The 21,358-nt window shown below is 40.4% G+C and overlaps 1 protein-coding gene across 2 annotated transcripts; it reads left to right on the top strand.

The window, feature by feature from the left end:
• The first annotated feature begins 801 nt into the window (after positions 1-801).
• On the top strand, positions 802-19,287 carry CBX1 (chromobox 1). 2 transcript variants are annotated; one of them, XM_079133226.1, is made up of 5 exons: positions 802-935; positions 12,042-12,218; positions 13,098-13,275; positions 14,220-14,314; positions 17,773-19,287. In XM_079133226.1, the coding sequence occupies exons 2-5, from the start codon at positions 12,079-12,081 to the stop codon at positions 17,915-17,917; spliced, it is 558 nt and encodes a 185-aa protein (XP_078989352.1). In that variant the 5' UTR covers positions 802-935; positions 12,042-12,078; the 3' UTR covers positions 17,918-19,287. The 2 variants fall into 2 exon arrangements, with proteins under 2 accessions (XP_078989352.1, XP_078989353.1); XM_079133227.1 differs by lacking the exon at positions 17,773-19,287 and adding an exon at positions 16,782-17,008.
• The last annotated feature ends 2,071 nt before the right edge of the window (positions 19,288-21,358 follow it).

The following is a 21,358-nucleotide window of genomic DNA, read 5'->3' as shown; positions in this document are numbered from 1 at the left end:
AACTTAAAATATCACTATTCTGATGGAAAAAGAACTAAACCTATTTAATCTCAAACAATATTCAAAATGGATATTGGTTTTAGTTTGCTTGTTTTTATTTTTGTACCAGAGATTTTGTACCCAGGGCATTTAACTACTGAGCTATATCCCCAGTCCTTTCTATCTTTTATTTTGAGACTGGGCCTAAGTTGCTTCGGGCCTGGTTAAATTGCTGAGGCTGACCTCAAATTTGAGATCCTCCTGCCTCAGCCTTCCTGATTGCTGGGATTACAGGCGTGAGCCACCACACCCGGCTTCCCCGCTCCCCGCCCCCAATTCTTTCTCAGGTGCGGCCTTGGAGTGGAAGTATTCTTAATGTTGAGGAATAGGAGTTAATGAGGCAGAGATTGAGGATTACAGGGATTACTGGAGATTCAGAGAGGCAGAGAGTTGATAAAACTCTGGTAAAGAACCTTTTAAAAATCGAAAAATGTCGAACATGTGAACTACAGAACTGCTCAGAAGTAGACAGCTTTTCGGACAAAGCATGAGGTACCCCCTTGTGAAGTCACACGTTCTAGTTTTCTAGGTAGCAACGTTCTAAACTAGTAACTCCGCCTTCGCAGTTTAAAATCCCAGACGCCCTACCATCCTCACAGGCAGCGCGCGTGGCACCCCGGTACTTGTAGTCTAGGACAGACTCTAAGTCCCATAGTGCCCTGCGGCGGGTCGTCGCGCCTGCGCGGTGCGTGCGGCGGGCAGCGAAGAGTGCGAGGCTCTTTTGTTCGGCTGAGGGGAGGGCCGTTGGCCTGGGCCTGCGGTACGCCGCTTCAGCTAGGGCTTCGACTGGCCACCCGGCTTGTTGCTTTCCTGGGTGCCACTACCCCGGCTGGCCCGACGCGACGCGCTAGTGGCGCGACACCGATTCCTCCTGGACTCTTGGGCGCTGCTCTGAGGTGAAGGGCCCTCCGAGGGAAGGGGGAGGGGGCGCGGCGGTGGCGGGAGCCCTATGTGTGGGGCCGCGCTCGGGCTGCGGTGTGTAGGAGAGCGGAACGCGCCCGAACCCAGCGCCCTGCGGTCCTTCCCGCGCGCGGGGCTCTCTGCCTGGCGCTGAGGGGTCTGGCGCCAGCTGCGTGATGGATGGAGAGGGCGGGGCGGTGACTCCTGAGCGAGAGGTTGAAGCGGTTCGGTGTGGGCCGAGCTTTGGGGCTTGAGGGGGTAAGTCGCTCTTTGGGGTCCGGGTAGACCGAAACAATGGTTCTTGAGTTGGGTGGGCGACCCCGAGGTTGGGCTAGAGTAGAAACACTTCAGGAAACTGGGAAGGGAACAGGCTTGATGCTTGAAAGTGCATGGCTGTGGCTTCCAGACCGAGGTTTAGAAACATAACCTGAGGATATCGGTCGGGTGGAGACTGTCCGAGGAATTTCGTTTGCAGAGCTACAAAGAGGTAACTTCGAGTAAATTGGGAGAGGGGGCTGGGCATTCCAAGGTGTGCTGATGGGGGAGGAGATCTGTTGAATAAATTGGTGAGGGTAAGGGTCAGAGATTTGTTTAGCCTTGCTTTAGAGAGAGCGAAGCCCTAAGGTAAGTAGGGCGGAGGTTCGGAGGGTATTCCAGTAAGGTGTGGAAGAGAAAGGGAGAGAAACATCCGCCCTTGCTTTCTTATGGGTTCTTACAGAGGGGAGTCTGTAACAACAGCCTGGGGAGAAACTTTCTTTACTTTCCCAGCTGTTTTGTTAGTTTTGTTTTGAGACCGGGGTCTCGCTGTGTTACCCAGGCTGATTTCGAACTCCTGGTTGAGAGCGATCATCCTGCCTCAGCCTCCCAAGGACCGGGGCTATAGGTGCATGCCACCGCACCCGGCTCCAAGATTTTTTTTTTTTTTTTTTTTTACAACCTTCACTCCATGACTCCTTTGGGGATTTAAAAATAAAAAGTCCAAGTGCAACTCTTGAGTTAATTCATAATTAGTTCCATACATTTTAACTGGAATTGTTACTGGTCTCACAAGAGGTAGTGAAATTGCAAAATGCATAGATGAATTAATAGTTAAGGAACATGGTGAGATAGTGATTATGGAATGGCGTGGGAAATTGGTAGGCAAAAAGGGAATGTAAGTTTGAGTTTTTTTCTTGATTTTACTTTTTTGTACCAGGGATTGAGAACATGGGGACTTAATCACTGAATCACATCCCTAGCCCTTTTTATATTTTATTCTGAGACAGGGTCTCTCTAAATTACTGAAGCTGGCTTTGAATTTGGTATACTCCTGCCTCAGCCTCCTAAGCCACTGGAATTACAAGGGCACCACCACACCCTGCTTTTTTTTTTTTTAAAGTCAACCAGATTGTTAGAAATGTTGAATATAGAGGTAGCAGTATTTTACCTGTTTTTCAAAGCTTCACATGAACGTTTTTTATGGATTGGTGTTATATCTAGGCATACTGGTATAACTCAGTTGAGGTGGAATTTACACAAAAAATGAGTTATACTAGAACCTCTACACCTCTACCCACGGAAAAGATAATCCACAAGTGTGCTGGGCACAGTGGCACATGTATAAACCCAGCCACTCCAGATGCTGGCTGGAGGATCACAGGTTCAACACCAGCCTCAGTAACTTAGTGAGACCCTGTCGCAAAATTAACAACAACAACAACAACAAAACTGCCTGGAGATGTGGCTCAGTGGTCCCTGGTACAAAAAAAAAACCAGAAATCCTCAAGTATGTTGAAGAATCATGTCAGCAGCAGTTTGGAATAGTTCTAAAAGGTACAGGGTTTTGAAATAGATGTGTGAATACAGTGGGGAAATTAGTTCCTGTGTCCACCCCCACACACACCCCCACCCCACCCCCTGCCTTCTAGAAAGTGATATGATTGAAAAACACCTGTACTGGAACAAGTTGTGTCTTAATGAAGTTTCAGGGCAGTAGATCTTAAGTCATTTCAGGTTTTCCTGGGGTGACATTTTTCTTCATAGGTTTAGTAGCCTAAATTGTTTTTCATCAAACATGTAAATAATGTGTAGCCTCTTATTTCTAACCGCCACCTGCCCCCCTTGGTACTGGGGTTTGAACCCAAGAGCTCTTTACCCTGAGCTACATCCTCAGCCTTTTTTATTTTGAGATAAGTTCTCACTGAGTTGCTTAGGGCCTCACTAAATTGCTGAGACTGGCCTCAAACCTGTGATCCTCCTGCCTCAATTTCCCAATTCTCTGGGATTACAGGTGTGCACCACCATGCCTAGAAGTCTCAGTTTTTAATGTACTTGCCCTGGTGTTAAATACTGAAAAGGTATGCAAACTGCAATTGACCATTTAAATTTAGATCCCAGGTTCTGGGCTTCAATACAAAACCAAAAAGTTACCTTAAAATCTTTTTGTAGTCCACTGTCATGCATGGTAGGCAAGCTCTCTACCATTGAACTCTATCCACAGTCTAAATGATCTCTCAATTTTGGAAAGTCTGTTGGCTCCCCCCCACCTTCTCCCTTGATAGTGTTTGGAATTGAACCCAGAACCTATGCCCTCTAGTTCTGAGCTACACCCCTTGCTACCTTGAATAATGTTTATCATCCTTTATATAAAGTGAATAGTAAAGATTTCCCACTAGCAGTGTCTATTGAAAAATCGAATAGCCTTTTTGAGGTTAATTTAGTTATATATGAACAAAATTCAAATCTTGTCAATATTTGAATTCCCTAACATTTTAAATCTTTCTGGTCTTTAGCATTTGATTTTACCACCAGAAGAGGGCAACCTAATGGATCTGTGAAACACACTGCCTTTCTCTTTAATAACACCTCGAGGGCCTAATAGAACTATGGTATTTGAGAAGTTGTGGTTGGGAGTTGGATTTTATTACCTGTGAATGCTTGCTTTCTGCTTTTAGTTCATTTTGTTTATTTGTTTGTTTGTTTATTTATTTATTGGACCAGTATTGAACCCAGAGGCACACTATCACTGAGCTAAGCCCTCAGCCCTTTTTATTTTTTATTTTGAGACAGGATCTATGCTGAGTTGCCCGGGCTGGCCTTGAACTAACAATCCAGCCTCAGCTTCCTGTGTCACTGGGTTTTTGTTTTTGTTTTTTTGTGGTGCATGCTAGGCGAATACTCTACCACTGAGCTACACCACAGCCCTAATTTTCCCCCTTTTTGTGGGGGTGGTTTGTGAACTATTTATTAAAACCAGAGGCCTACAGATTCATTTCTTCTTAGACACACCTACAGTATGGCCATGGGGCCCAGTGGTCTTGTGTGCTGGCCTTGGATACAAAAGCCTCAGAAGTGGTGCAGCCCCCAGAGGTCCTAATCTTCAGTCACTTCGGGTCATTAAGACCATTGGCCAGAACCTGACTTATATATTTATGGGGTAAAATGTGTGTGCATTTCTTTTTGTGGTTTTGCTTTTGGAGCATTGTGGACTAAACCCAGGGGAAGACATAGCATTTAAGCTCAGTCTTGAAGAAAGGGTAAGATTCTGACTGTTGGTCCTCGACAGAGGCATACTTTGTGTATGTGTGTGTGATTGTGTGTATGAGAGTATAAGTTAAACAGAATAGAACCCAGGTGTGCTGACCACTTAACCCCATTCCTAGCCACTACCACCCTGCTTTGGGTTTTTGTTTCTTTTTTTTTTTTTTTTCCCATGGGTGAGTCTCACTATGTTCCCCAGGTTGGCCTTCGGCAACAGTCCTTCTGTCTCCATCTCCTGAGGATCTGGAATTACGAGCATGTGTCACTGCATCTGGGTAGGGGCACATTTCTTAATAGATGGTACAAAGATATGGAGACAACATGCAGTATGTGTTCATGTTATAATGAATAGTCTTCTGTTTTAACAGGAGTTAGATCTTGTGAGGGAAGTGTAGTTAATCCAGAACAGTTGCACCCAGGGTATTGGATGTCATGCTGAGGAGTTGGACCTTTGTTTTAAGGAGAGTACCTCATAGAAAGATTTTTGCCTACCACTTTCCTATTCAGCCTACTTCAGCTCAAACTGGTTTATAGCATCACATTGCTTTTGTTTACATCAGTTTCTTAGGCCAAATTTCCCTCCTCCATTCTACCTTTTCAAATGCCCTTAGAGCCTGACTTCAGTTCCAGCTTTTCAAAACCTTCCTTAGTCAGTCACCATACCCAGTTCTTCCTCCAGCCTCCTATAATGCTTGCTTTTGTGTCTGCATATTATTGATTATACTTCTTTGACTAAATAATACATGGTACTCTTGTCATTTCTTTCTTTTTCTCTTCTCTTTTTGGTGAGGTTAAGGGGGGCTTGGGGACACAAGGGTGCTCAGCCACCGAGCCACATTCCCAGCCCTTTTTATTTTATATTCTGAGACAGGGTCTCGCTAAGTTGCTGAGGCTGGCTTTGAACTTGGGATCCTTCTGCCTCAGCCCCCCAAGCAGCTGGGATTACAGGCGTGTGCCACTGCACCTGGCCACTCTTTATCATTTCTAACTCTCACTTTAACTTGAATTGTTTATCTTTTTTGCATGTTTGTATTTTCTTGCAGTCCTAGCTAGCTGTCTTATAATGTTAGGGAATCTTGGGAATCTTTATTTTTTTCAGTAAGCCTTAGTTAACTCATTTGTGAAATGGGATTAATAGAGTGTTGTAAGAATTAAGCGTGTTTATTTATATGCATTATTTGTTACTTGTTATTATATTATTACTTTCCCTTAAAAGACTTCTCAGAAGCCTGTACCTCCTCATGTGTCTGTATGTCCTACTAAGATGATCAAATGGCCCCATTTCCGTGGGTCTTAGGGGTTTCCTGCATAATGATAGAACTTTCAGTACCTAAGCAGGGGTAAGTTAATTACCCTGTATTCCATAAGGCTCTTAGTAAATGCTTATCTTTTTTTTTTTTTACTGGGGATTGAACCCAGGGGCACTTTTCCAGAGCTACATCCCCAGTCCTCTTTTATTTTTTATTTTGAGACAGGTTCTTGCTGAGTTGCTGATGCTTGTCTCAAACTTGCCATCCTCTTGCCTCAGCCTCCACAGTTGCTAGGTTTACAGATGTGTGCCACCATGCCTAATTTCAGGTCTCTTTGAATGTTGACATAAAACTATTTTCTCTATCATTTATCATTAATGTTCTGTTGGTTATCTATGCCATGCTCTGCACACATATGTTTATATATATACCCACTAATGTTCACTTTTTCACACACTAGAATATAAGATCTGTGAGACCAGGGATTTTTTTCTCTCTTGTTCATCTAATTTTTCCAGCACTTCACATATGATAGGTGCCCAGTAGATAATTATTAAATGAACGAATACTGTAGAAGTATATTCATATAAAGAATTACTTATTCTGGGGCTTCAGGGAATGCCTTCTAAGAAGTGACATTTAAGCTAAGGAAATTTGTTAAGAGGAGAATGAGGCAAAGGGCTCAACATTGTGTTTGGTAGGCTAGGTATAGCAGTGTTCAACTCAAATGCCCTCACACATGATGATATGAAGAGATCTTAATTTTGAAATCACTGGCTAGTGTTGAGACTGAATTGGATTAGGAGTTAGTTATCCAGGCAAGAAATGATAGTAGTTTAGAATAGAGTGATAACAGTAAAGCAAAAAACAAGTGTGAATTGGGGGCTGAGGGTGTATGTAGCCCAGTGGTAGAGCACTTGCCTAGCATTTATAAGGCCCTGGTTCTGTCCCCAGGTCCACCAAAAAGAGAGAGAGAAGAAGAAATAGAAAATATAAAATCAACAAGATTTAGTAAAGAACGATATGGAGGTCGTGGAAACAAGAATGCTCCATGCTTTTGTCTTAAATGCAGTAAAAACTGTATAAATTCTTAGAAAAATCATTGTTCATCTGGCTTGCTGGGGCATGCGGATTACAATGTAGTTCAAGACCAGCCTCAGCAGTTTCAGGAGACCGTGTCTCACAGTAAAATAAAAAGGTCTATGGATGTAGCTCAGTGGTAAACATCCCTGGGTTCAATCCCCAGTATCCCAGAAATAAAACATAAAATAAAAAGACCACTGTTCATTTAATTGGTGATTGGCTGAAAAAAATGTGTCAAAAACTGAGCTTGAAATCACAACTCTGAAATTTGTTATAAAGCCTACTGTATGAATCATCAAAACTTTTTTTGTATTTATATAGGTCTTCAAAAATCTTAAAATTTCTTTTGCAAATTAATTATTTTGTTGAAAGTTTCCTGCCAGGCTGGTGGCACACACCTGTAATCTCTTAGTAAGACCCTGTCTCAAAATAAAAAAATAAAAAGGGCTGAGGATATGGTTCAGGGGTAAAGCACACTGAGGACCAGGGTTCAATTCCTGGTACAAAAAAAAAAATTAGTTTCCATTGTATCCAGGAATTCCTCACCTCTCTTATCAGTCTTCTCTGGAAGATAAATGACAAATTCCTTTTGCTATTTACTACATCAGCTTTGTTACTTTATTTTCTTGCCTAAGTCAAGTAAAAGGAAGAACATGAGAAATTCTTATACTCCAGGTTTATGAAATGTGATTTCTCAGTTTGGGGCATCTTAGTTTCTCAGGTTTGTAATTACTGATTTGGTCATACCGGCTGGCCATACCTTTAATCCTTCTTAGGTGTATTATGGAACCACTGTTGTTTGGAGAAACTTTCTCCAAACAGGACCCTTCAAACAGTACTCTTCCAATTTTCGTTGCTGTGCAAAAAAAGTCTAGATTGAATGATGTTGAATGTGACACAGAGTTCAGGCACATCAATTGTTAATTTTTTTATTGCTCCAGCCTTACTCAAAATTTTATGGAGAAAGTAAAATGTTCACTTGCTACTTAGCTAACTATGAAAACTGATTTATGTCTTCAGTAATGTGTGTAATTTCACTTGAGGAATACAGTTTCTTATCACAGTGGCTTCTATCCAGGGATGTGCACAAGAATCACCTGTGAAGCTTTTAAAGATGTAGGTGCATGGTCATATCATCATTTTTGCAATAATAAAAAATTGGGCCTGGGGTTGTAGCTCAGTGGTAATTTACGTACTTACCTAGCACATATGAGGCAGTGGATTCGATCCCCAGCACCACATAAACTAAATAAACAAAAAAGGTATTGTGTCCATCTACAACTAAAAATATTTTTTAAATAATAATGATAATTTGAAAACAACCTAAATTTTTATCACTAAATAAATAAAAGTATTTTCATCCATACAATGGAATATTATGGCAACAGTTGAAAGTAGAAATTTTAATGAACAATGTCAAAGATACATTGTAATGTATAAAAAGGCAGAACTGTTATGTCTGTTTTCACAGTTGTAGCTATGTTTATGGAAGAGCAAAAACATGCTTTGATGGTTTATGGGCCAGGGAATTTTTGTGTGTGGGGTGGGGGGCAAGTACCAGGGATTGAACCCAGGGCCACTTAACCACTAGGCCACATTCCCAGCCCTTTTTATTTTTTATTTTGAGACGGTCTTGCTAAGTTGCTTAGGGCCTCGCTAAATTACTAAGGCTGTCCTCTAACTTAAGATCCTTCTGCCTTGGTCTTGTGAGCCACTGGGATTACATGCATGTTCTACTGTGCCCAGCAGGAATTTTGATTTCCTGTGTTATGCATTTTTGTAATTGAATGTGAATGTATATATTATTTTACAGGTAGATAAAAAATAAAAACAAAAATACCATTTTAAACAAAGTGCACATACTGTTTTCTGATACTTTGGGTTGGAAATGGGGTCTGGGTACCTGTAAATAATTTTTTCTTTTTCCCCCCCACTTTGGTGGTAGTGGTAGTATTGGTTATTGAACCCAGGGGTGCTCAACCCCTGAGTTACATTCCCAGCTCTTTTTTATTTTTTATTTTGAGACAGGGTTGGCTAAGTTCCAAGACTGACCTCAAACTTGTGATCATCCTGCCTCAGCCTCCCTAGTCTCTGGGATTACAGGCAGGTGCCTCTACACCTGGCATTAGATACTTAAATAACTAGTTAAACATGGCTAGTTGAACCTCATGGGCTCTGTTCCTTTCCAGAAGCCCATATGACTGTTGGTAAAGGAATTTAGTCTTTGGAGGTAAGTGCTGGGATGACCTGGTTCAGAAATCTTGGAGGGAAGTGAGAGTCTGTTTTCTTTATTTTTCCCTTCTTGAGTTACTCTTAGGAAAACGAGCAAATAAGTGAATAAAAGTGAAAGTCACAAAAGCTGGATGCAGTGGTGCACACCTGTAATGCCAGTGACTGAGGAGTCTGAGGCAGGAGGATCACAAGTTCAGGGCCAGCTTCAGCAACTTAATGAGGCCCTACCCTCAGTGAGACCTTTTCTCAAAATAAAAAATAAAAAGATCTGAGGATATAACTTGGTAGCAAAGTGTCACTGGGTTCATTCCACAGTTTCAAAAAAACAAAAACAAAGTCAAGAGTGTTGTAGTTATCTTTTTGAGATGGAGTCTCACCGTGTTACCCAGGCTGGCCTTGAACTCTTTGGAATAAACCATGCTTCCCCTCCACCTAATAAGAAAAGAAGTGTCTTCCTATTTCCAAATGCAACTTAGGTAGAGAATTGTGGTAGGTCTTGTTACCAAAACATGATTGTCAGTTTATTTTTCTTTGCACTATAACCAAAGACTCCCCTTCACCTGACTGAAAAGAAGCAAGCAAACAGTAGTAGTGCTTATTTTGGGGGACAGAACACTGCTGTATTTATCTGAAAGGACAGTTAGATTTTTCTTTCCTCATAAAATAACACTTGCATGTAGCAATCAGAATTTTAAAATATCTTCCTCCAAGAAGCATAGTTCCTGAATCACATGCATAATGAAGTTAGCCAAGAATTAGTCAAAGATATATTCAATTTATTGATTAGTCTCTTCAATAACAAAGGAAGTCATCTAACACTTTCTCTAAAAGACAGAGGAGGCAGAGTCTGTAGCAGTATGTGAATGGAAATAAAGAAGGAAAAGATAGCTACATCTGATCTTAGCACAGGTGTATTCAGGCAGATAATTCTGAAGAGTGTGGACAGGGATCTTGAGGTATTACTTTAGACCAAATTAAAAGCACCTCAGAAAACTTCCACCACCACCACTCACCCACTGGGGATTCAATCTGTGCCACTGAGCTACATCCTGAGCCCTTTTATTTTGAGACAGCTTCCTGTTAGGTTGCCAAGACTGTCCTCAGACTTGGGTTTCTCTTGCCTCGGCCTCTTAAGTCACTGGAATTATAGGCATGAGCCATCTCCCCTGGCTCCAAAAACATTAATTTGTGCCACTGTAAAAGAATTCAGAATACCTTTAATGGAAAAAGTATTCTTTTTTTTTTTTTTTTTTTTTTTTAACCAGATATTAAACTTCAGGTAAGCAAGAACCACTTTTTCCTCTCTTGAATCTCTGGTATTCAGCACAATGTCTAGAATTTTCTAGTAGCCAAAGAAATGTTTGTTTAAAGCATTGTTCAAAGATGCTGAGATGGGAATAACTTGAAGAGTATAAATTTGAATTGAAACTGGTATAACTGATTCATAATGAGGATCCTGACATTTATGAAGTTTATTATTGATATTGTGTGTGGATGGCGTGTGGATGTGATTAAAGTTTTTAGAAGTCTGTCAGTTCCTCACCTCCCTCCTTCCTCCCACCTTTCTAACTGGAGAGTTTCTTATTATTAATAACCTAAGATCCCTTTTCCTAAGGATGCTAGGAATAAGCACTTAATGCTCAAATTGGTATTATCTTCAACTCATTCAGAATAATAATTCCTCTTTCTTGTCTTGGATTATCTGTCATCCTCTTAATTCTTGTTTTTGATTCTGGGCAACTTCCATACATTTCTAGATTTTTGACCACTTTTGTCTTATTGATATCTTACAGCGCCATCTGCTGACACAAACAGGTAGTCAAATCTACCAGAAAATAGATTTATAGGAAACTAGAAAAAAATCTTAGATGTTACCCTACTCTTGTATTCAAAAGAATAAATTCAGATTCTATTTGTGATAGCTACCTTTTTTTGCTACTCGTTTTCCAAATTGTTGCATTGCTCCAGCTTAAAGAATTTCATGGTCATTCTGATATTTTTCTCAGTTTTAAAAATACATGGTGAGATAAATAGAATAAGTTAATAAACTTGTGTATTATTATGGTATCATTCAAGAAAGGCCACATGAAGAATAAGGGAACTTTCCAAAGGGTTTTTTTGTTTGTTTTTGTTTTTTTCTTTTTTGCGGTGCTGGGGATTAGAATCCAGGGGCTTGTGCTTGCAAGGCAAGCACTCTACCAACTGAGCTATATCCCCAGCCCAAAGGGGTATTTTAGTAGCGCAGAAAAAATAAAATGGATATTCAGTAGGAGAAGCTGTTTCCTACAGTAAAAATTCAAATATGGCATTATGATGACAAGAATTCAGCCAACCAGGTGTTTGTGGTACATGCCAGTAATCCCAGCAACTCAGAAGGCTGAGTCAGGAGGACTGTAACTTTGAAGCCAGCCTCAGCAACTTAATGAGATACTGCCTGAAAACAAAAATTAAAAAGGGCTGGGGATGTAGCTCAGTGAAAGCAGTCCCCAGTATCAGAAAAAAAAATACACAAACATACACATACATCAAACTTATACGCATAGAGTTTTCTCACCCATACTTTTTCCTCTTCTCTGGATGAATTCCTCCCGACTCCCTGGTTCTAGAGACTGAACTCAGGGTTGCTCTGCCACTGAGTTGTATCCTAAGCCCTTTTTATTTTTCATTTTGAGACAGGTCTCAATAAGTTTCCATGACTAACCTTGAACTTGGGGTCCTCCTGCCTTAGCCTCCCTAGTTGCTAGAATTAAAGGTGTGTACCACCACACCTGGTTATGTATATTATTTTTAGAAGGATTACTTTACTTTTAATTTATTACAGGGTTTTAGACACCATGCTTTACGGTAAAGGGGTATCAGGAGTTCTAAATTAGAAAGAATGGGTGTAAATGTTTTAAATGGATATGCAAGAATAAAGAAGTTTTACTATGACATTAAATGGGGCTAACATTCTAGATTAAACATACCAGAAAACTTCAGTCAAGTGCCCTGATACCCTTTTTCTTTCCTTTATTTTAGCAGCGTCACCCTTTACACCAGAAAGCTGGCGGGCACCATGGGGAAAAAACAGAACAAGAAGAAAGTAGAGGAGGTACTAGAAGAAGAAGAAGAGGAATATGTGGTGGAAAAAGTTCTCGATCGTCGGGTCGTAAAGGGCAAAGTGGAGTACCTCCTAAAGTGGAAGGGTTTCTCAGAGTAAGTTTCATTAACAGGTAAATTTGTCACCAACTGTTTTATCAGGAGTTTTATGATTTGTTGCCTCTAATTCCGTGATGGATACACTTTAACTCAGTGGCTTATAATCTGAGGAAGAATGAATCTACTTGCTGCACAAAGTGCTATGATACAAGATTGACATTGTTTTTGTTTTTGTTTTTTTTAAGTATCGTGAATTGAACCCAGGGGCATGAAATCACTGAGCCACATTCCCAGCTCTTTTTTTTCCTTTCTTTTTTTTTTTTTTTTTTTTTTTTTTTTTTTTGGTGGGGGTGGTGGGAAGTTACCAGGGATTAAACTCAGGGGCACTCAACCATTGAGCCACATCCCCAGCCCTATTTGTATTTTATTTAGAGACAGGGAGGGTCTCACTGAGTTGCTTAGTGCCTTGCTTTTGCTGAGACTGGCTTTGATCTGGTGATCCTCCTGCCTCAGCCTCCCAAGCCACTGGGATGACAGGCATGCTCCACCATACCTGGCTCTTTTATTTTGAGACATGGTCTCACTAAGTTACATTGAACCTTGCTAAGTTGCTGAGGCTGCGCTCAAACTTGGTATCCTCCTACCTCTGTCTCCTGAGTTACTGGGATTTTAGGTGTGTGTTACTGCACCCAGTGTAAGATTGATTTCTGAGGAACAGTTCGGTGTGTGGCTATAAGCCAGTCCATTATTTACAAAGAAAATAATCTTTGAAGAAGTCAAGTTTCTAAACTTTCAATATGTATTGAAAAGTCTTCCCACACCACATCCTAGGAAATTCTTTTCCAAGGACACCTGCTATCATCCTCCTATGCTTGTCCTTATATGTTTTTGATTACTCTGAGTAGAAAGCTGAGTCTCTTTGTCCTCTGGTTTCAGTGAGGACAACACATGGGAGCCAGAAGAGAACCTGGATTGTCCTGACCTCATTGCTGAGTTTCTACAGTCACAGAAAACAGCACACGAGACAGATAAATCAGAGGGAGGCAAGCGTAAAGCTGATTCTGATTCTGAAGATAAGGGAGAAGAGAGCAAACCAAAGAAGAAAAAAGAGGAGGTAAGGCTAGAAGTAAGAATTTTTACTATCCCAGTATTTATACTACTGTCAAGCCAAAGGCCAGATAATTTTAACTTTTCTTGTCCCTCTTGAATTTCAGCAGTCATCTCTTCTGGGTCCTTCTGAAATGTTATACACAATAATGCTTGCAAAGTGTTTGGGGCTTACTCTTGTGAAGTCCCATGATCTATTCTTAACTTTTTATCCATGATTCAGGGACAATATATATAGCATTTACTGGGGCAAATAGAAAGGCAAGTGAATTCATTCTTGTGAATAGCTTTTCAATATTTGATCATTAAAGATTGAAATAGTTATTTTGACTTACTCAGCACCTTAAAGTAAATGCCTTTTGAGGATGAGGAGACAGTTGTAAATATTTATTTTACTTGGATTGTGTATTCTTTTTCACATATGGAAGGCCCTCAAGCACTTCAGACTCAATAAAAAAAGAATTTTTAAAGTCTTTTAGATGTTGATAGACCTTTATTTATTCATTAATATGTGGTGCTGAGAATCAAACCCAGTGCCTCACACATGCTAGGCAAGCACTCTACCACTGAGCCACAATCCCAGCCCCTACAAAGGATTCTTAAGGGTTGTTACTTGTTTCAATATTAGTGAAATATTGACAGAAGAGTTTCTAAACTGGGACTGCAGGTGCACACCTTTAATCCCAGCTGGATTAATCAGGAGCTGGAGGCAGAAGGATGACAAGTTCAAGGCTAACCTAGGCAGTTTAGCAAAACCCTGACTCAAAATCAAAATGAAAAGGTCTGGGGTGTAGCTCAGCGGTAGAACACCCCTGGGTTCAATCCCCAGTACTACAAAGAAGAAAAGGTTGCAGGGAGAGTCTGTGATTACATTACTTAGAGATGCAGTGACTTTATTCCGGATAACAGTTGCATGTAGATAAAATTGTTCCACCCATCTGGTTTTTACAGTCTGAAAAGCCACGGGGCTTTGCCCGGGGTTTGGAGCCGGAGCGGATTATTGGAGCTACAGACTCCAGTGGAGAGCTCATGTTCCTCATGAAATGGTGAGTCTGCCAGTGGCGCTATGTGGTTGTTTTTTTCCTTTTCCCCATCTGTTCCATGCCAGAGGAAAAGAGTTGGACCTTCGAAATTCCAGTCGCCCAGTTGTGAAATCTTTAAGATGGCATAGTCCTTCGATAGTGACCCTCGGCCTGACTACCAACCCTGGACACTCATGAGTTACAGGTAGGGGCCCTTAGGATTCTCAGATCTTTGTGGGGGTTTTTTTGTTTTGGTTTTTTGGTTTTTTTTAGAGGTAGGAGAAAATCTAGAGTAGAGAAGGTATTGGGAGGAATCACATTTCAGTTCTAAAAATTAAAGGGAAAGAATTATGAAATGTGATAGGACTATCCTCCCCTTCTGCCACCTCCTGAAGATCAGGCTGGTCACAGGATCACAGTCTTAAACTTTTTAAGGTTGGGAAACAATATGTGTAGCTTCCTCCTCTGTAGATTCTGAAATTCCAGAATTAGCCAGCAGGGGTCAGCAGGTCCCCTTTACTATTACTGAGTGTACAGTAAGCCTGCTGTTTTTCATTATAAATATAAATACTAGTGGCAGTAATACAGACATGGGTCACTTAATGACAGGGACACATTTTGAGAACTGGACCATTAGGTGATTTCATTATTGTGCAACCATCATAGAGCATACTTACACGAACCTAGATACTACAGGTTAGTTATTTGATGTGTTCTCTTGATGAAGTCAAGAGACAAAGCTATGTGACATGGCATGCTGTTCTACAGTAAACTTTTTTTTTATTTATAAGTAGGAGTACATGTAACATAGTCACTTGTTATCAAGAGTTATATACTGAACCTAATTATGTATACTATAATTTTGCATGACTGGCAACACCATGGATTTGTTTACACCAGTATCACCACAAATATTTGAGTAGTGGGTTGCATTACTATGTCACTAGGTGATAAGAATTTTTCTTTGCACCATTATAATCTTATGGGGCAATCATCATATCATTATGCAATTTATGACTGGCTCCATGAAACAATTTAATGAAATTACTCAGAATCTTAAGAACTATAATTAACCCCAAAATTCTCTATAGTTTTCATACTTTCTGCCCAAAAAGAAATCTTTCTTTCCTTTTTCTTGCTGGTTGAGAATAGAAACTTTTGTGCCTACTTTTTTCTCCAGAGTGGATCTCATTCATTGTCCTTAAAATATAAAGATAGGCTGGGCACAATGGCACATGCCTGTAATTCCAGCAATGTGGGATTACGGTAGGGTTTCAACAGAGGGTGTGTGTGTGTGTGTATGTGTGTGTGTGTGTGTGTGTAAATAAACAAGGTTGTGAATGGGAGGTATGACTTGGTGAGACCCTGGGCTTAATCTATACCACCAAAGGGTAAAAACTCATTGGGGAATAATTCTAAGCCATTGCCAGTGAAGGCAGCATTCTCAGGGTTTTGTCCTTGTTTCTATTACCTCTGAAATTCAATCTATAATTCTTCTCCCTTAGAAGATGGCTGGATAGGCCTACCTTTAGCACCACCAAAGGCCTGTGTCACAACTAACTAATCCTCTATTTTCTTTTTGTGCATCCCCTAGGTATTTATTGATCTGATTTATCGCTAGTCTACAGGAGAACAGTTGACTTTTATTTTTTTAGTACCAGGGATTGAACCCACCGGTGCTCAACCACTGAGCCATATCCCCAGCCCTTTTTATTTTTTTCTTTAGAGATAGGTTCTCACTAAGTTGCTTAGGGCCTTGCTAAATTGCTGAGACTAGCTTTGAACTTGGAATCCTCCCAAGTTGCTGGGATTATAGGCATGCACCACCGTACCCAGCTTGGAAAAGTTCACTTTTCAGGTGTTGCCTATGGGGAAAAAGCCTTGCTATTAGGATTTACTAAGTCCAGCTAGAATGTACTTTCTCTACATGAGTTTTAGTAATATCACCAAATTGCTTAAGATTGCATTCCTTTCTTTGATGTACTATGTCTACAAGTTAAAATTGGATGTTGATTGTAAAACCAGATTTAATTTTAAAAGTGATTTTTCTGGGACTGGGAGTGTAACTTAGTGGTAAAGTGCTTACCTAAAAGGGCAAGGCCCTGGTTTCTATCCCCAACACCATAAAAGGGGGATTGGTATTTAATAAATGATTTTCCAACCTAGGATGGGTGGTAATCCCAGCAACTCAGCAGGCTGAGGCAGGAAGATCACAAATTCAAGACCAGCCTCAGCAGTTCAGCAAAACCATAGAAAACAAAATAAAAATTAAAAAAGGGCTGGGGATGTAACTCAGTGTTAGATTGCCCCTGGGTTCAACCCCTGGTACCAAATCGGGGGCGAAGCATCATAAAAAGTAATCCTGGGCAGTGGAGATACTTGTTCATTTCTGAAAATAGCAAATGGCAGGGGTGCTACTGGGGATTTAATCCAAGGAAACTCTACCACTGAGGTACATCCCTAGCCCCTTTTTATTTTTATTTTGAAACAGGATCTTGCTTTTGCCCAGGCTGGCCTCGAACTTGCAATCCTTGTGCCTCAGGCTCCCTACTTGTTGGGATTACAGGTGTGCACCACCATGCCCAGCTATGAAAATAGCAAATATATATGTGCCAGTGAAGTGACTTACTTTAACCTTAAAGGGTGTTATCAGCAGAGGGTAGTATGTTTCAGATTACCTGTACTGCTACAGTCCATCTCCCTCCCATTCTCTTGGTTTTGTTGCTCAAAAAAACTACCTTATGATAGCTTATTCTTCTCTGGTCTATGGGCTGTGGGCTCCAGTTTCCTGTTAGGGTTCTGGAGGTTTGGGGCGATGCCTTGTCAGAGATGCCATCATATATATGCTGCGTGCCCTGTGCTGTACTACCTCATCTGGGATGCTTCCAGTGACTTAAAGATAAGAATTTACTCCTAATTCCTCTATAATGTTCAATTTGCAAATCTCGAAACACTCTAAAATTTGGAAAAATTAGAAAATTACATAAAGCCCCCTCTTTAAATGCCCATGTTGAAGCACCATTTCAAAACACCTGTAGTTGTATATGAATGGCATTTGGTAATGTCAAACCGTATAATTATAAGTAAGCGAGAAAATGCCAGATCAGCGTTAAATCCTGTTACAAGACCTCTTTCTGGCCTCTTAATGGTCTGACTTTTGGTAGCATCTTTTCTTCCTTCAAAGCACCTAGAGTCATGTGCTTTTTTTTTTTTTTTTTTTTTTTGATCGTCTTTCCTAGAGATTCAGTGTGATGGATTGAGTCAGTTGACCTAGCTTTTGACAAGTATCCCCAGAGAGGGTTTTCAATAAGGGAGGGTTTCTGAGGATATCACTTGACTGACAGCTGCCAATAAATGCTGCTTGGACCACATTTTCACCCTTCCCTAACCCGTTTCTGGAATTTATATTTTTAAAGCCCTGTCTCCAAGTTAGGTGATTACCAGCAGTTAGTCTCAAAGTCTCTCTATGCTTTGTTCTGCAGGAAAAACTCTGATGAGGCTGACCTGGTACCTGCCAAGGAAGCCAATGTCAAGTGCCCACAGGTTGTCATATCCTTCTATGAGGAGAGGCTGACGTGGCATTCCTACCCCTCGGAGGATGATGACAAAAAAGATGACAAGAATTAACTCTCCTGAGTACCAGCCCCTGTCACCTCTGATTATGGGTTTAAGTGGGGAGGGAAGGAGTTCTACTTGTCTTGACACCATAAAGGTGGCTTGAGAAGATGTCCTTTGAAGAGCCAGTCTAGTTTCTGTGCCCTGCAGCAGCCCAAGTGCTTTAAAGCCGTTCCAAGCTGTCTAGTTTGCACACCCATCCCAGTGGAGGGGAAAAGGGTAAGTGTTTCAAGGCGACCCATTCTGCACTTCATTGAGAAAAGCAAGGAGCCTTCTATGAAGGACGACATTTGCAGAATCGGGTGTGGGAAGGCAAAAAAATACTGTTGATCTTCAAAGAGCATCTCCACAACCCACAGCCTTCTTCCCAATAGTGTTAATTCTGCATTTTTACAGCGTAGCATGTGTGTAGTTTTGGCTATTACTGGTGTATTATTTGGGGTGGGAGGGATAGGGTGGGGAAGAAGGGAGATGAGTAGGATCATTTTCGTTAAAATTTGGGGCCTGATTGGGAAAACAGTGAATGAAAAGAGCAAGTAACTAATGATTTGGTTCTATGTCCAGAATATTTTACCTTTTTCAAAAAAATGTCATTGGCACCATGAGGACTGTGAGAGACTGTTTAAAAGCTGTGAATGCCTGAAATCTATAAGCCAAGGTGTTCCCTGCCTGAGTTAATGTTGTTCCCCGCAAAGGACTAAGCCAGTTGATAAGTTACCAAAGCTGCCATTCTGGAGATAGATACTGACTGAGATGGGAAGGTCTTTTATTGAAGAGTATACACAGGCAGATCATTCTGTCTTAGAGGTGCTAATTCTTGCAATTAGACAAAAAGACCCTTTCTTTTCCAATTATAAATTTATAAATAAAATCAGCTTGTCCAGCTAAGCCACTGGCTGAAGTACTAGGGGAGGGGCCAAAGGTGGTATTGGAGATGGAAGAGTGGAAAGAGGAGGGCCCAGGCTCTCTGAATGGAAACTGTTGGAGCCTCTGCTTTTTTAACTTTGAACTCTGAAACCTTTAGTGGCAGGGTTCAGTCACTGACAGCACAAAAGTTTCATTAAGTCAATTCAAAAGGTTGAGTGGTTTCAAAAGCCCTGGTCTCAGGAGATTAGCTTTCATATTGGGGCAGTGGTTCACTTTAAAGATACTAAAATTTTTGTTAAGGAAAAAAATCTTATGAAATAACTGATACCCAAAATGCTGTCTTGAATCATGAAATCCAAAAGTTCTTGAATATATCATCTAGACCTGCATCTAGAGCTACATTGTAAAATCTTTTTAGGCATGTCTTAGGTTTCTGTGAAATTTTTGTTTAAATGTAAACTTCATACACACTGTCAGTTTTTGTCTTAATAAAACTATAGATTTATAATCCTTGATTTCTGTCTTGATTAAGTCTTACCAGAAACCTTGCCTTTTTATTACTTTGTAGGTCAGCCTGTTGGAAAAAGCTTCCACACTTGGATGGTTTTATTTCTCGAATACTGTAGGAGGATTAAAAATCTGATACCTGGGCTTTAATTTAGTAACTACTTATAGAACTGCAGAGATTGTAAAAATTGTCATATTATTCTGTTATTATTATTATTGAAAGTTTATTTATTGAGTACTCTGGCCAGATAACATTTAGAAACTATATTTGGAAACATGGATTTTATGAGGTAGGTTTAGGTCCAGCTGTGGTAGATTGTATGACATTGGCTAAAAATCACCTCATTTTTAGGAACCGGCACTGTGTTTGAGCACTGAAGTAAAATATTGTTTGTTTCTAATGTTATTTTATGCCTATGATTTTATAGTCAAAAGAGGTCTAGACTTTTTGTCATTTTTAAAATATATATATATATATATATATATTTTTTTTTTTTTTTTTTTTAATATATATCTCAGTGGTAGAACGCCATGCCTAGCATGTGTGAGGTCCTGGGTTGGATCCCCAGCTCTGGGGGTGGGGAGTAGGGTTTTCATTGAGATTAAATCAGTGTAACAATTGAGTTTGCTCACCCATGTAAAGCCGTGGTTTCAAATAAACTGATGTGTGGTTACTTTTTCAAACAGCCTCCTAAAGGAAGTTTTGGGGGAGATTTAAGTAAAGTGAAACTGGGGAGCTTTATTGAATTTCCAGGTCATGAAGAAGACTTTCTGTCTAGAGGCCTGAGAGTGTCCTTGTAATGGACAGCAGAGTAATCAGTGACTACTGAGAGTTTGGGTAAAATGGGTAGAGGCATTCTGGGTGTGGGTATATTCTTGTGTGTTTTACTAGGCAACTGAACCCAGGGGTACTCTGCCACTGAGCCTTTTTATTTTGAGATAGATTGCAGAGTTGTCTAGGCTGGCCTCAAACTTGTGATCCTCCAACTTCAGCCTCCTTGGTAGTTGGAATTATAGTACCACCACTCCCAGCCTCTGGATCTGTTCTATACCATCGGTTGTACTGAAATGAGACTGCAACCTTGATATGTGTCCAAAGTGGACTGCTATTCAATTTTAACCTTAACCTTTGGACTCAATTTCACCATCATTTCTGGCATTCCTGGCCTGTTTTCAAAACCATATCATTCTTCAGGGAAGACATTAAAATTGATGTGCATGCAGTGAATGCTGAGGTGAAGATGAATAATTTACTGACAGTTTTATCTTCAAAAGCCAGTTATTCCATTGCTAGATCCAAGGTGTAAGGATACATTTTTCTTAAGTGATAGTTGTGGCCAGAACACAGAAATGTTAGAAATAAGTGTAAAAAGACAAAAAATTTTTAAGTTTTTATTTTGAGACAGAGTCTGGCTAAGTTGCTAAGGCTGGGCTTGAATTTGCAATTCTCCTGCCTCAGCCTCCTGAGTTGCTGCAATTTCAGGAGTGCACCATCATTCTCAGCTACAAGAGATTTTAAGTCTGCTTCAGAAAATGTTCAGAGATCATTTCTTAGGGCAGTGCAAAAATGTGCATTGGATGGCTTTCATGATATTGCACCATCATAGACCTCTTATGTAGGAGTTGCCAAGGAGGTTGATTATTATTGGTTGCTGTTAGAAAAGAAAAGCTTCCTAGTAAAAATCCTGCTCCTACAGAGTGTTTTCATTTGCGTTTCTATTTAGTATTGTAAGGGGAGAATATAATGACCCCAGAAACACCCTTTATAAAAAAAACTGACAGGGCTGAGGTATGGTTTCAATTTCTGCATTTAATGTCATTTGAAGTTTTTGTTTTGTTTGCTTTTGTGTGACACAGGGGACTGAACGCAGGAGTGTACTACCACTGAGCCACATCCCCAACCCTTTTTTATTTTGAGATGGGGTCTGGCTAAGTTGCTCAAACTGGCCTTGAACTTGCCTCAGCCTCCCAAATTGCTGGGATTACACCCAGCTTTTTAAAAAGTTTTGACTACCAATTTCAAATAATTTTTAGTAGCTGGATTTTTATTTCTAGATAAAATCTTATATTCCAGAACTT

The sequence above is a fragment of the Sciurus vulgaris genome, assembly GCF_902686455.1.
Source record: "Sciurus vulgaris genome assembly, chromosome: 3".
In the NCBI taxonomy this organism is placed as follows: Eukaryota; Metazoa; Chordata; class Mammalia; order Rodentia; family Sciuridae; genus Sciurus; species Sciurus vulgaris.
The sequence above is the reverse complement of the archived record's forward strand: the minus strand, read 5'-3'. Positions and strand labels throughout refer to the sequence as shown.